Source organism: Phodopus roborovskii, unplaced genomic scaffold, assembly GCF_943737965.1.
Source record: "Phodopus roborovskii unplaced genomic scaffold, PHOROB, whole genome shotgun sequence".
Taxonomy (NCBI): domain Eukaryota; kingdom Metazoa; phylum Chordata; class Mammalia; order Rodentia; family Cricetidae; genus Phodopus; species Phodopus roborovskii.
In genome coordinates this window covers 1378232-1394399 of record NW_026125575.1, presented here as the reverse complement: position 1 = coordinate 1394399, position 16168 = coordinate 1378232, and the positions used below count along the sequence as shown (strand labels likewise).

At 43.5% G+C, this 16168-nt stretch overlaps 1 protein-coding gene across 1 annotated transcript in view; it reads right to left on the bottom strand.

Moving 5' to 3' along the window:
* Dnah11 (dynein axonemal heavy chain 11) overlaps positions 1-16168 on the bottom strand; it is a 294048-nt gene that overhangs the window by 274777 nt on the left and 3103 nt on the right. Inside the window, exons 3-7 of the mRNA XM_051177827.1 lie at positions 12984-13180; positions 11429-11618; positions 10803-10902; positions 7889-8100; positions 309-542 (exon numbers count right to left, since the gene is read on the bottom strand). Coding sequence (XP_051033784.1) covers positions 309-542; positions 7889-8100; positions 10803-10902; positions 11429-11618; positions 12984-13180 — 933 coding nt within the window. The remainder of the gene's footprint in view (positions 1-308; positions 543-7888; positions 8101-10802; positions 10903-11428; positions 11619-12983; positions 13181-16168) is intronic.

Genomic DNA, 16168 nt, shown 5'->3' with positions numbered 1-16168 from the left:
ACTCCTGTCATTCCAGCACTTTGGAGGAAGAGGCAGGAAGACAGAGTTCAAGACTAGCCTGAGCCACATCAGGTTCCAGAGATCCAGGGGTGCATGTCAGGATGGAGGGCTTACCAGGTATATGTGCAAGGCTGGGTATGATCTCCAGTATCATATAAAAGACATGGGGGGGGGCGATAAAAAAGCCACAGAGCTAAAGCCTTTGAAGCCGCTCTTCCTTCCTTAGAGTGGGCCTCCCCAACACACGAGTCACATGACAAGCTAATAGCTTCTTTACCTTACCCACATGTGACCAGATAAATGAATACCTCTATTTTTATCAGTCTGTCAAGAAACTTGTTAAATCTGCCAAACACGAGTTGAGACTGGAAATCCCAGGGTCTTCGCTCCGTGCTTCCCGTGAAGTAACTTGCCAATCGTTTTCTAGACTTGAAAAAAGAATCTTGGAAAGTCTTTAAGATACGGATGGCCTCCTGCACCTTTTCCAGTGCGTCTTCGACTTCTCCCTTCAAAAGATCTTCAGGTGACAGGTACGTTCTTGCCTAGGATTTAGTCCAAAGGAACCTTGATCAAAAATGTATTTCTTTTTTATTTTTATCGTAACCATCTGAGTTCAGCATTTTAAATGACAATTTCTAGAACCAAGCCAACAATTCTATTGAGACAAAAAGCACAAATTCCTTGGGAGTTGGTGGTGCACACCTTTAATCCAGGCATTCGGGAGGCAGAGGCAGGTAGATCTCTGTGAGTATGAGGTCAGCCTGGTCTATGGAGAGAGTTCCAGGACAGGCTCCAAAGCAAATCATAGAAACCTTGTTTTGAAAAACAAACAAAAAACAAAACCAAAAAGCACACACTCTAGAAATATAGGCGATTGGGCTTTGATGACATCCTGTCACGTGAGGAGAGCCTACTGCTTCCAGATGTAGACCAAAGTTATACTAAGTCTCATATGAATGGCAATAGGGACTTTACACACTTTTCTACCAGCCAATATTCTAGACAATCAGATTCCCACATACAGAAACACTCAAGCCAGCAGGGCCATCCATCAGAACTCAGAGGGTGGTCACTCCACTGGCGCTACGGTGTCACTTGCAAAGGTGAAAAGAGCTAGTTATGTGGGGTCTGTCTCTAGGAATTCATTCTCAGCACCAGACTTCTTTGCTGGGAAGCATAAGCAGCAGCATGGGACTCGTGATGGAGCTGAGCTTGGTTTGTTTGTTTTTGTTTTTAATGCAGATGGGAGAGAGGAGGACAAAAAGCGATGAATAGCCCAGACTAGCCAGTCTTCAGGGTTTAAAGAGGAAATTAACAAACACCCAAAGTGGACACAAAACGAATAGGAATAAACTAAGTGGGAGACAACAGTTTTCCAGGATACGGACTAGGTCAAAAGAGATTGTGTCTGCCAAGCAAGCCCTACAGAAAACACTAGAAGGAAGACTTGGCACTGAAGGAAAAATGAGCATGGCCAAGGGGCTTTGAGAGGAAAACAAATGACGCCATAATATACAAAGTATACAAAGTATACAAAGCAGGACCAAGAGCACAAGCACAGCAAACCCTCATCAATCAACACACACTTCTCCCTAATAACTTCCAAGTTTCCATGGCCCCAACTCCCCAACCAAGAGACAAGCTAACTGAGGACTGAGGAACAGGGTCCGCCTTCTTGCTGTCTACAAGAAACACATCCCACCATCAAAGAACTGATGCTGCATTAGAGTGGAAGGATTTACGAAAAGATTCCAGGAAACTCCAAGGGGACCATTGGGGTGGAGGGGTGGGGGGTGGGAAGAGCTTATAGGAGGGGTAGGATGTAGAGGTATGAAAGACAAAAGGGAGCAATGGGGGAGTAGAGGATTAAGTAGGGAGGGGGTAAGAGGGTAAAACAGAGGTGAGTACAAATTTCTAAAGCCATGTGGAAAATATTATTTTTATAAGATTTCTAAAATACATTATTTTAAAAACAGAGTTTAATTGTAACTACCTTGCATGGAGGAATTATGCTATGCCCAGAAACTATAGACTACAAAAGAGAAAACCCAGTCCTAAAGTGTGAGATGTCTCCCTGGAGGCTGCTAGTCAAGCCATCCCCCCCCCCAAAAAAAAGCTCCTCAAAACAATAAAGCTATTACTGTTGCACTTGGTTGCCCACCAGAACCTGATGGGAAGACCCCTATCACTGAAGATACATATACTTTGGTCACAGGACTTGGAAAAATCAGGCTGGTAATGAACTGGAGGTTTCTTTCCCAATGGCCAGCTTTCATAGCACCTCCAGGCAGTAGGCAGGCTGCCGGGAGAGAGAGGTACCAGTCTTCACATCCTCACACACAGCGAGATGCCCATTGTGCAACAGAGTCACAAACACCCTTAAGGGCAACCAACGCCTATCACATTGTTCAGCTGGAGGGGAGTCGTAACCCATTGCCATAGCCTAGACCCTGCAGCAGAAATTCCTAACGTCCTTCTAAACTGATAGGTAGCACGGAACAGCTTTCTAAACACTCAAACATAGCCCCTCACGGCAGTGCAGGGGTTAGCTCTTATCGGACGCTTCTTTTACAGCAGACAGAATTTAGTGTGGAGAACAGAAAGAAAAAAAAATTATCTGTGCTCGCTAATAGTAGCCAGTGCCACTATGAGGAGGTGTGGCTTTGTTGGAGCAGGTGCGCCCTTGTTGGAGGAAGTGCATCACTGTGGGAGAAAGCTTTGAGTTTTCCTGTACACAAGATACCACCCAGTGTCACAGTCCATTTCCCGTTGTCTTCTGATCAAGATGAAACCAGTACCATGTCTGCCTGCATGGCCCACACTCCCCACTGTGGTGCTAATGGACCAAACCTCTGAAACTGTCAGCTGCCACCTCAATTAAATGTTTTTCTTTCTAAGAGTTGCCATGATTGTGGTATCTCTTCACAGCAATAGTAAACCATAACTAAGACTATGCATGTATGTACACACACACATACACCACAAGGCTCATGAAGTATCATTAGAAGAGAGACAGAGGTTATGGAACACAGCTGAAAACAGGGTCTTCTAGACACTACGGGCAGCTGAGCTCATGAGCTCTCAACAACTTTGGATGCTACACAACACCTGTACAAGGCCAATCTGGTAAATAACCCAACATAAATGGTGTGTGTGTGTGTGTGTGTGTGTGTGTGTGTGTGTGTGCAGACAACACTAAAGGGACTCAGTAGATTTCATACATATATGATATGAAAATGTCACATATGGAAAGATGGACCTGGGAGGAGTTGGGAGGGAACACTGAGGAGTGATCAAAAGAAAATGCATTCGTGTATGCAGCAATAATAAAACAAAATAGTGTCATTTTGTGGCTGCTTAGAAAGTGGCCCCATAGCCAGGGGCTGCCCCCCAGCACTTGGGAGGCAGGTGGATCTCTGTGAGCTCAGGGCCAGCCTGGTCTACAGAGTGAGTTCCAGGACAGGTTCTAAAGCTACACAGAGAAACCCTGCCTCGAAAAACCAAAGAAGAAAAAGAAAAAAAAAAAAAAAGTGAATGTCACATTACATGGGGAGTTTTTTGTTTCTCTCATGAAGCCGTATGACTTCCCCATCCCCCACTGATGCAAAAGCTCTACAGGCAACATTTTTTTTTTTTGCATCATTTGCAAAGCAAGAACAAAACCACTTGCCTGTTTATCTTTAAACCCTACTGTTCTAACTCTACAGTTCCAGCTGTTGCTTCCGACCACTTATACTCTCATTCCCCACTCAGATTAGGCACACAAGTAATGGCTACATGAAGCTGCTAACACTTTGTAGCTAACTATGAATACCCCTTTCATGGTGTGCGTTTCAAGGCAGATGCTTTTTGCTGTGGTGCGTAGTACACTCCATATATCTACTTCTACGGGCATTCTGTAGCATTTGGGGAGCTGAGAAGTCTACAGTGGTGATTCATTCGCCTTCCTGTGGCAGCAGCCTCCTAATCACCTAAATGCCTACATATGAAGTGACAAGTCATCCCTGTATTTACTCCCATGCATCTTGGCTGTCTTTTACAGAGCCGAGTCCATCACAGTCAATCAGCTCTCTATCCATGCAGTACCTCCTCAGACAAGTCACTGGTCCCTAACAACACTCAGTCTGTCTCCTTACACCGGGGAGAATATCAGGGAAAGAACATGGCAGAAGTTGGGACACACATTCATGATTAAGCTAGAAGCTGCTAATTACTTTTCTGTCGTCGGCTAATTTGTCTCATTGGTTGACTGTCTTATCTGCAAAATGGGGAGTATGACTTAGGGGACCCTTGAGAGCACCTAGCCCCACGACAGAAGCCTTCTAAAGTAAAATACAATGTTTTGCACATCTACAGGCTCCTTATTCAAAACCGGGGATCACGCGTGTTTTAAAAAACCCATCTGAGCATATAGGGGCTCTTTTATTATCAGCATTCTCTGAGCAATACATTAGAACAACTATTTACATCTCATTTGCATTGCACTATGGGGTATTATGAGCAATTTGGAGATGATTTAAAGCACATGGGGAAGGCATGCATAGGTTACATGCAAATACTAGATATTTATGTTGGGTTTGGTAACTATAGTAGGTCCTACAATGTTAGTTTTGGTTGTGTTTTTTAATTACAAAGCACTATGTAGAGACAGTGAGATGGATCAGCAGGTAAAGGCACTTGCTGCTAAGCCTGATGACCTGAGTTCAATTCTGTAGACCCACATGGTAGGACAGAAGGACCAACTCCTGTAATATTTTCTGACTTCCACATGGACATGGTGGCATGGCCACCGAAACACACAGACCTCTCTCTCTCTCTCTCTCTCTCTCTCTCTCTCTCTCTCTCTCTCTCTCTCTCACACACACACACACACACACACACACACACACACACACACACCACGGAATTACTTTAAAAAGTATTCAGTCTGGGCATGATAGTGGATGCCTTTAATCCCAGCACTCAGGAGACAGAGGTGGGTAGAGCTCTATGAGTTCCAGGCCATCCAGGGTACACAGATTGTCTCTGTTTTGTTTTAAGTCTTGGCAGGGAATTGTATATGCTGTGATCCCAGAATTCAAGAAGCAGAAACAGGAGGATCATAAGTTCAAGGTTATCCTAAGGTACCTAGAGTGTTCTGGACCAGCTTGTACATAGCAAGATTCTATGTCAAAAACAAAAAGAAGGTAGAAGGAGCAGGAGGAGGGAAGAAAGTTAGTTCCTGGGGGGTGAGGCTTAGTCAGGGAAACAGCAGCCACGAAGCATGAAGAACTAAGTTTGACCCCCAACACCCACAGAGAAGCTGGATGAGGTCTTGCATGTGTACAACCATCGTGCAGGGCAGTCAGAGACATGGATCCTCAGAGCTCCTGACTATCCCACATAGCAATCACTGGTCACCAGGATCAGTGAGGGATCCTGTCTCAGTGAATAAGTTAGTGAGTGATTCAGCAAGACTCCAGATACCACACACTCACATGTGTGTGCCCATGCACACGCAAACATCACACACACACACACACACACACACACACTTTTAAGATCCTGACAAACAAAGGGGAAAGAAGACTGAATTTGCTCCAATACCAGAGTTGGCTCACTGGTGATTCAGATCCCTTACATGTTGGGGCAAGCTTACTACAAAGTTGATATTGCTACTTGGAGAATCATGGAAATCAGCTCAATTGAACCTCTGATCAAAAACCAGAACTAAGGAACAAGAGAAGCTACAATATCTCCTCAGGAGCCTGGCAGCACTGACTGTTGACACAGACTGGGAACCAAGATAATAGCTTGCCAGGTTTCAAGGTACCTAGAACTATCTCATAAGCCAAAGATGACAGAGCTTTGTAGTAAAATGGTTTGGGTAATTTTCAAACTGAGAAGAGGGCCCTTCAAAAGGGATCAGGGAGGAGAACTAGCTAAATGTGCAACAAACAGCTTCTGTCTCTAATCTCGGAGAGGCAATCGGCTGGCAGCAGGTACCCCCTTACCCACAGAGTGAGACAGAGTTCTGCTCTCAAAGGACAGAAGCAGAATAAAACCAGGGAGAAGCTGATAAAACAGCAAGGAACTAACTCGCTGCTATCCATCCCCATAAATAGCCACAGTCAGCCTTGCCAGTGCATCATCTTGTGGAGAATAAGGATTTGCCTCTTGCTGTTAAATAGCAGGCACCACACTATCTCTTATGACCCTCTCGATACCATTAAGTGGGGGGAACTGAGGCTCGGAGATGCATTGAACTTCCTGTGGGTGGGTTAGAGTCTAGTTGGTGTGTTCAAAGCCCTCCCATCTATCGCTGTAGAAGCAGACAGGAAGGGACAATTAACAAGTCTATGACACACGCTCTAGAAAATTGGATCTCAACCTGTGGGACAAATGACCCTGTCACAGGGGTTGCATATCAGATATTTATATTACAATTCATAACAGTAGCAAAATTGCAGTTATGAAGTAGCAACAAAATAATTTCATGGTTGGGGGGTAATCACAACATGCAGAACTCTATTAAAGGGTCACAGTGTTAGGAAGGCTGGGAACCACTGTCTAGGAGCTCTAAAGTTCCCACATCTGTGGAGACTGCTGTCATCCCTAACCTTGAAGACTCAGGGGGTTTAGCATGTAACTAAGGTTAAATGACATTAAAAGAATGAGCCCCAGCTGGGTGCAATGTCCGCACCTAGGAGAGTAAAGCAGGACTTGGAACTTAAGAAGACCATCATCACCTACACAGTGAGTTCAAGGCCAGCCAGGGCTATATAGGATACTGTTTTTCCCGTCTTTCTTTTCCAGACTTCAGGCTTCTTTTATTTGTTTTGGTTTTCAAGACAGGGTTTCTCTGTGAGATGTCAGACTTTTAATCCAACAGGACTGTGACAAGGAAAGACTGGCTGCCTACAAAACAAAGAGCTTCCTTGCCAGAATTTGGCTCTGATCTCCCCCTGGCTGCAAAGTAGTACTGTGAGAAAAGGTATTTGTGTTACTTGTCACCCTGGACCATTTATGTATGGCAGCTCCAGACAACTAAGACCACTCCCAACTAAGAACTACTGGACCAGGTCTGGAGAGACAGCTCAGGAGTTATCGCTGTCGGCTCTTCCAAAGGTCCTGAGTTCAATTCCCAGCAACCATGTTATAGCTCACAAACCATCAGAAACTAGATCTGGTGCCCTCTTCTGGCCACAGGCATACATGCAGACAGAACACTACACATAATAAATAAATCTTTAAAAGTCCTCAGAGGTCATTTATAAAAAGAAACAGGAAAAAGGATTCACTGGGCCACATGGTGTCCAAGCATCTCTGAATCCTTATTAGGCATTTTTCTCAGGTGTTTGTGGATATGAGGATGAAAGGTCAGACAACACAAAGGTGCCAGGTGGTGGGGATGGGGACGGTAGTTCAATCGTTTTCAAAAAGACAGTTCCCAAGCTGGACAAGGAGTACACAAAGGAGAAAACTGAAAAACAATGAATCAGAATTCTTTCCATACGACCCCATTAACAGTTTCTCAAGGACAATTTTTTTTTTTGAGTAATTTTCTTACTTTCTCCCATCAGCCAGCACTCCTAGAGAAACTACAAAGTAACAAAGCATGACCACCCACCTTTTGCTGAAAGCTACCTTAAATTTGTTTAACCTCTTTGCCTCTTAAATCTGTTTAAATAAACAAAACCCAGAAACAGTTTGTTCTTTGATGCTGGACTTATTTCCAGAACTGGCTGCGTACCACAGAAGATGATTTCTAGGCCATTTCTAGGACATAAGATATGTCTGAAAAATGGAAGGAAAATGGCTGGAATTTGTCGGTTACTGGACTTGCTCGTTATTATTGGGTTAATGAAGGCAATGACTGTTATTGTCCTTAATGGTCAATACTTCATACCTGGTCAATGAAGAGGTTACAGAACTCTTGTAGTAAAACTATAACCCGAGCTGGGGTGTTATAAAACTTGGAATGACTCCAGATCAAACAGATGGTGTGAAACAAGGGGACAATTAGCGTTCGGGTCTGCGGGAATTCCGCCTCCTGGAGACCTTGAATGTGCCTCCTCAGAGGTCTTAGGTGAAGTTCCACATCGTGAGCTTCAAGAAGAGCTGAAAAAGGGAAGCAGCATGCATGTCACACAGCATCTTTTGTTGTTGTTTTTTAATTAAAAATACAAGTCCAAAACAACTGTCACCTACGGCAGTCATAAATGCTGTCGACTTTCCCATTCTGTTATTAATCCTACAGTCCACATGTGTGAGCAGTTTGGAGGGCTAGAGACTGCCCATTTGTAACTCAGCCTCCCTGGAGGGCACTGGTCTAGTTACTCACAGACCGTAAGTAATTGTTGCTGAAGACCCACAGGGAAGGGAATCTCCGAGTCTAAAGAGAGCTGTATAATCCCACAGAAACCTTGTGGGAATGAAGCATCTGTGTGGGCGTCCCCTCAGAGCCGGGATGCCAAGCTTCTCCAGAATGCTCAGGACAGGCACAAAACACCACCTCATCTTGGTTTCCTGTGCGTAATTAGTGCAACAAATAGGTAACCTTCTACTACATTGTTTACTAAGATCTGGCTAAAATCATTAGGCATAGTGATGAAAGCAATCTAGAATCAGGTAGGAGGTGTGATAATACAATACCACGACTGACCTAAATGTCACTAAACTCACACTATATGAAGACTAATTTTATGCAAAATTTTATTGGGATAAAAACCATGTTAAGCATTTACAAGTAGGGAAAGACTCTCACTTTGATCCTGGAACTGTCTCTCACCCAAAGTTGGTTGTGACTTGTATTTAAAGGTGAAAAACAAGCTGAGTAGTGATGGTAGTGCATGCTTTTGATCCCAGCACCCAGGAGGCAGAGACAAGCGGATCTCTGTGATTTTGAGGCCAGTCTGGTCTACATAGTGAGTGCCAGGACAGGCTCCACAGAGAAACCCTGTCTAAAAATCCAAGATAGATAGATAGATAGATAGATAGATAGATAGATAGATAGATGTGAAGAACAAAGCTAAGCTTTACTTTTTGCTGGTTATCCCCAAGGATTCAACAAGAAAATCCTGTTAACTTTTGTCTCTGGTACCCACTGCTGGATTTGATAAGTAACCAATTCAACCTTCTACCCAGTAATAAAGTATCAACAAAAGAGAGGGTTCTGGGCTATTTCCTCTTTGACATGCACAAGTGTACTGAGATTGATGTATACTTATTGGTATTAATTTAGAGATTAAATAACCACACCACAGTTAAGTGTCCTTCCCATGTACTAAGTAAGTCTGTCTTCAGTTATTGGTCTCCTACCTCTAGGTGGGCATGGCTTTGAGCCACTGAAAAGCTTTTTCTTTGAAATCTCCAGGTGGTATGCTCACAATGTTCTGAAGACCCCTGGGCCTCATTCCTACAGCTACAATCACCTGAAACATTTATCTTGTATTAACAGGAGAGAAATGCCACTTGCTTCTACTTACTGGGGTTATAATGCAAGGTGCTTAGAGCTTCCTGTGGGTGTAGATGAAAGCTCTGTCCAGTGATTCTGAGAGAAGAGTTTGCCTCCGGGAGCCATTTGGTGGTGTCTAAGGGACACTTATGTGTATCATAGTTGGGATCGGGACAGTGGAGGATGCAATTAACAGACTGATAGCTGGATGATCTGTCAGGACAAAGAATCATCTAGCCTAAGCCATGACTAGAGTGAGAAACTCTGCCCTGTGTCCCATAGCAAGTCCACAATGGAGGTGTGGAGAGGACAATTGGATCACTGGGAAACCAGAATCCTAGCAACTTCCAAATGGTTAATAAGCTGAGAGAACAGGGAACTCAGATCTAATGAGACACTAACCACCCCTCCCCGTCTTTTCCAATACAAATCTTGGAGGCAAATGTAAAACCGTACGTTTCGAAGTGAATTTTAATTACTTCCAAATGCCACACGGGAAAATAAAAGTGATCTAATGTAGGAAACAAGCAAAATGCAAAAACAGGTACTTGTCTAGCTTTGATTGTAAGATGCATCCTTCATGCTGACTGGGTACTTGTCAGCCAAGAAGTCAGAAAGCAATCTGTGGAAGATTCTGAGTGGTGGATTCCTAGACTACACACAGCCCAGGTGCTGTCTGGAAACCTCTAGTAAGGACTTTCATGGCCTCCTCCTCCCTTATACTCCTTCCATCCAGCTAAACCTTCTCTGTAATGACAGATTCTTGGCCCTGCAGGGTCCCATCATCCTTGAGAGCCCCAAATAAACACACAAGACTTATACTAATTATAAGTCTGTCTTAATTATTAACCTATTTCTATTAACCTATGTATTTCCACGTGGTCTTGGATTACTAGAGAATGTCTCGAACATCCTCCATTCCCGGGCTCTATATGATGACTCCATCTTCCTACATTTCCCAGAATTCTCCTCATCTCATTAGCCTTGCCTATACTTCCTGCCTGGCCAATCAGCCAATCGGTGTTTTATTCATTAACCAATAAGAGAAACATATGTACAGAAAGACAACCCCCATCACTGCCCCCTGATGTTATTGGGTGGGTACATAGCAGATGAACTGAAAAGGGCTGGGAAATTAAGTAGAGAGATGGAGACAAAACTGCCTTTAGAAGAGCCACGTATACACATTCCATGGCCACATTCTGAGTGGCAGGCAGACTTCAAGGCTGAGTAGGCAAATGCCACTCTGAATGCGCCCGATCTCATCTGAGTAGGCAAATGAATGGGAGTAAGAGTTAGGACCATAGGCAGATGGCTACACTGATGCCAGGACCAGGGACAAGGATCTGGGGGGGGGGGGTCTTACCATTTTCCACAGAGGTGAAGATACCATTCAGAGCAGGAAAATAGCTGCTTTGTCTTGCTGTCAGTATCTTAACCATCTTGAGGACGATAGGAGCCTGAAGCTAAAGTGGGGGAAACACTTGAATAAATATGCAAGCCACATTATTAAATAAATCTACTGTCTAACTAAAAATTTACATTATATCCCACTCGCACAATAGGCAAGATATTTTTTATTACATTTATTTTTTATTTTGGGTGTGTATGCATAGGCATGCGTGGAGGTCAGAGGTCAACTTGCTGGTATCGCCTCTCTTGTGGGCAGCACTGGGATTAGACTCAGGATATCAGGGTCAGCACCAAATGCCTTTACCTGCTAAACCATCTTACTGGTGATCTGAGCAGTATTTGAGACTGAGTCATATTGGTTTCTAGATGAAAACAAGTTTAAATAAATTTTCCCAAAAAAGTGGGTTCACATATTATACATTTAAATGTTTAATGATGTGTCCCAGAAAGTCTCCAGTCCAGAGAAACATGAATGAACGGAATAGTCTTTAGACTTTTTTAATGACCAAGCAATGCTACCTTTCCCAGAGTTAGCTCTGCTCATTTGATTTAGAAACAATTCCAGCACTCTCTACTCACTTGACCATACATGCATTTCAGGTTTTCATGCCTCATAGTCCAGAAGTCCAGCTCTGTTTCAGGAGTTGGATGGAGGCCACTCAGCAGAGGCTGTGCTGAATCCTTTCGTACAATTTCTTGGATCTGATGTGACCACCTGATGACTACAGATTCAATGGCATGGAGTATCCTCCTCTCGTCCGATTGAAGCCTGTAAATGTTGCATGATTAATAAAAGCATCCTACAGTGACCTTACCCCAATAATATATTAGGATATACTACTAATAGTTTTCTCAATATAAATCCTTTAAAATCCATTATTTCCATGCCCCCGGTTTGAGTTTAGCATCGCTGTATTCCATGAACAGTACATCTCTAATGCTGAGATAAAACGATAAAAGTTCAGAGGAAAAGCATCATTGGAGTGCTCAATTGCAAATGGGGAATCGTTATCCTTCTTCTCCCAAGGTTCAGGGACCACTGCAGGAGAGAAGGCAGATCTTATGAGCCAGAGGCAGGGGGAAGCAGAACAAAACAGTGTCTTCTGGACTTGACAGGACCAGTGCACTCATGACATCTCAGAAGCCGTGGATGCCTACACAAGACATGCACAAACCAATCCAGGCAAAATTCTAGTGTGGAGAGGGGAGGAGCTCACAAGCCCCCATCCCTAACTGAGAACTATTGACAGGTGATGGCCTCTGGGGGAGGCTGAGTCAGTCTTTAAGGGTGTAGCTCCTGGTGGGCTGACACAGCTCCCATGGATGTCTCTAAACCCATGAGTATATGTTGGTAGCATGTCTGGACTCAGTGGGTTACTTAAAAAAAAAAAAAAAAAAAAAAAAAAAAAAAAAAACAAAAACAAGAAAAGAATCAAGGAAGGACCAGAAGTTGAGAGGAGATGGGAAGATAAAGGAGTTGGTGGGAAGAATAGACATTATATAAAATTCTCAAAGAATAAAATTACTATGTTAAAAAATAACTGGTAAATGGGGCTGTGAAGGTTGCTCCATGGTTAACAATGATTGCTGCTCTCCCAGAAGACCTGAGTCTGGCTCCCAGCACCCATGTTCATAACCACCTGTAACTTCAGGCACAAGTATATACACTATACACAATTAAAAATTATAGAATAACAGCTAATGGTAAAATTGATAAAGAATTACCATAGTTTTAAATACCATTTTCCCCAGAGGAATATTTCTGAGATTATGACAATTGCTAGTTTTCCTTAGAAAGTAACTTGTAGGCTGAGGTGTGCCTCAGGTGGCAGAGTGCTGGCCCAGGATGCACAAAAACAAAGTGCTTGGTCCATGCCTGTAATGCCTGGATGTGGATGTGGTTGCAGGGCAATCAGAAGCTAAAGGTTACCATGGCAACATAGTGAATTTGAGGCCAACCTGGGCTGCACAAGACCCCATTTCAAAACAAACAAACAAACAAAATACCTTAAAGGAAATAAAATACATTTTAAAGTGACATGTTTTGCTAATAGCTCAAGGGGGGGGATGCTTGATGGGGATGCTAGCCACTCATTTTAATGTACTATATTGAGCTGTATACGCCGTTACTAACCTGGTCACTGAGTAATGCTGGTCTAGGTCAATATTTTCTGCAATCGTAGGAACTGGTAGAAGAGTTCTTCTTGACATTTTGCCCCTAAAAACATGCATCTTATTTTTCATGACCTCTATGTGATGTTCCATATCTTGTGAAATAAAACACGACCAGGATTTATGGTTGTTCTTATTAGAAAGAATAGGGACTAATATCTAAAGAAAGAACAACATTTTAGAAGCAGTTAATTAGCAGACATTTGAGTACTTTTGAAGACTTTTTTGTTGTTGTTGTTGTTGTACAAAATTCTCTCATCAACAAAACCACCCAAATAATCTGGAAACCAAAACTACAAGTAGTGGACCAAGTCAGTGGCCCATTGACACTGAACCACTGAGCTATGGGCTCTTGTAAAGAGGAAAGGAGTAACTGCTTGCTCTTTATCCAGTTTCCAAGCATTCATCGGAGCTCAGTAAGTCAAATACTGCAAGACATTAGCGAATCTGTTTTGAATAAAGTTTATTAACTCAAGTTGACCATGTGCTGACAGAAACAATCTGATCAACATGGAGGCTGGTAGGGAGCAAGTATTCTCCAGCTGGGTGGCTTCCCATAGTACAGAGATGTGCACTCAACCACAAGGACCTTTTTAGAACCCCCTTTCCACAAAATGTGTAGAATCAGCAAAACCAGCTATGTGAAAACACATATTTGCTGGTGGACGCTGGACCAGAGATGCGGGTCCATGGAGTAAAGTGTCGGCTGTGCAAGCATGAAGACCTGAGTTTGAATCCCCAGAACCCAGGTACCGTTGGATGTAATAGAGAAATGAAACACAAGACAAGAACTCTTCCAAGCGGCTGTGTGATCACCATTCCCGGCATGGTGCCCACTGGACGTCAAACTTCAGTAAGTTAATTTACAACCTCTACTCAGTGACACTGGTGGGTGGGGAAGGCCCTAGGAGCTGTGCCCTTCCACATAACTGCCATAAGCAGAAGCCCACTCTGGTGAGTATAAAACAGAGTACCTATCTTCATTTGAAGTGACAGGGTATTAAAAAAAAAATTCCTGTCAGGAAGGTTACTTGGCTTAAGGGTCAAATTAAAACAGGTACCATGATGTGGGTATGTATATCTTCTCCCAATACTATGCTGTAATCCTCGCCTTCAAATCCACGGCATTAGCAGGAGGCACAGCCCTTGTCAGGTGGGGCTAGCTCACCTAGCAAGAGGAGTTGATTCTTCAAAGAGGGCTCATCTGGCCCTTTCGTCACACGAATACATGGCTAGAAGGGACTGAGTTGGAACTACAAAGTGAGCCCCATACTCAAACTTGCCAGCCATCTGGTCTCAGATTTCCAACCCTCCGAGTTGTGAGAATTAGTTGTTTTATGCAGGAAACTGAGTCTACGGCATTTTGTTATGGCAGTTCTGCCCTGGTTACCAGGTGCTGTCTTAGTCAGGGTCACCATTGCTGTGATGGGACACCACGACCTAAGCAACTCGGGGAGGAAAGGGTTTATTTGGTTTCCACTTCCACATCACCATTCATCATCAAAGGAAGACAAGGCAAGAATTCAAACAGGGAAGGAACCTGGAGCTGATGATGTGGAGGCCATGGAGAGGTGTTCTCCATGGCCGTCTCTGTCTGCTTTCTTATAGAACGCAGGGCCACCAGCCCAAGGATGACCCACCCACAGTAGGCTGCACCCTCCCTCATCAAAACCAAATTAAGAAAATGCCCTGCAGCCCAATGGATCTAATGGAGGCCCTTTTCTTAATTGGAGGTTCTCTCCTTTCAGATAACTCTAGCTTGTGTCAACTTGACATGGGACTAGCCAGCACACACTCCAAAATGCTCATCCACAAATAACATGAGGATAACTATTAAGGCCAGAAGGAAAATGTCCAGGAAGGTTAGAAGTTCAATTTGAGCTTGAAATGCCAACTACATGGCCAGTAGAAATTCTAGGAATGCTTAAGAATAGAGAACCTGGCTGAAGAGAGCTGAGGGGTCACTAGCAACCCGCTGAACTACTGCATGTGTGCACTTAGCCATGCCCAACCTTGGGATGTTTGCCCCCCAGGTTCATACCTTCTGCCTCATCCTTGTCTGTAAGGGAGTGAAAATCACACCACAGTTGTGATGTCCTTGTTTTTTTTTCCCCCTGCCCAATTCTCATCTCAGACCCTTCCCAACATTAAACTCAAACTGTGTTTAGATTAAAAACTAAGCAAAAACACAAAGGGCACAAAAAAAAAAAAAAAAAAGGGAGATTATTTGAGAAGTATGGAGCAGGGAAGGAAGAGGGGTTAATGGAGGGTGAGTATATTATATGCATATAGAAAATGTCCCAGTGAAACCCAGTTAACTACAATTAATATATTTCAATAAAAACTAACCCCAAAAGTTGGTATGGCTTATGCCGTCTATGGACGTACACATTTGCATTCAAAGCATATTGTAAAAGCTATGGGGTTTCTGGTATGAGACCAACTCAGAGAAATGTTGAGAGAGTGTTTGGGGGTTTTCTATTGTCTTCTGGAAGGCACAACTCATAGATTTAAAACCCCACCAAGTCCCACCTGGCCCTGCCAACCATCATCTAAAGGCAGGGAAACTCAAATCATAAGCTGTTCTAAACATTGCTGAGTCTTACAGAAGACTCCGTAAAGTAAACTTTTCTTGAGCTCCTGCTTCATATCAACAACCATTCCAAGTAGCAAGCATAGAAAACCTGATGGGGGAATGTCCTTCTGTATGTTGTAAATATGTTTCTCTGATTGGTTTAATAAAATGCTGATTGGACAGTTGCCAGGCAGGAAGTGTAGGTGTAGGTAAGGCCACCAGACTAGGAGAGTACTGGGAAGAGGAAGGCAGTGAGTGAGTCTCCAGAGAGATGCCATGTAGCTACCAGGAAGATAGAACGCCAGGCATTCTCCAGCAAGATAAAGCCATGTAGAAATACATAGATTAAATAGTTATGGGTTAGTAATTAAGGGAGATACAACCACTTAAGAAGCCTGAGCCATCAGCCAAACAGTTTATAATTAATATAAGCCTCTGTGTTTTTATTTGGAACTAAAGGACTGCAGGACATGGTGGAACAGAAACGCCATCTACAAAAACCTTTCCCACAAGTGGCTATAACCAGGGGTGGAGGACCTCAGCACAACACTAGGCAGAGACCTAGGCAGACT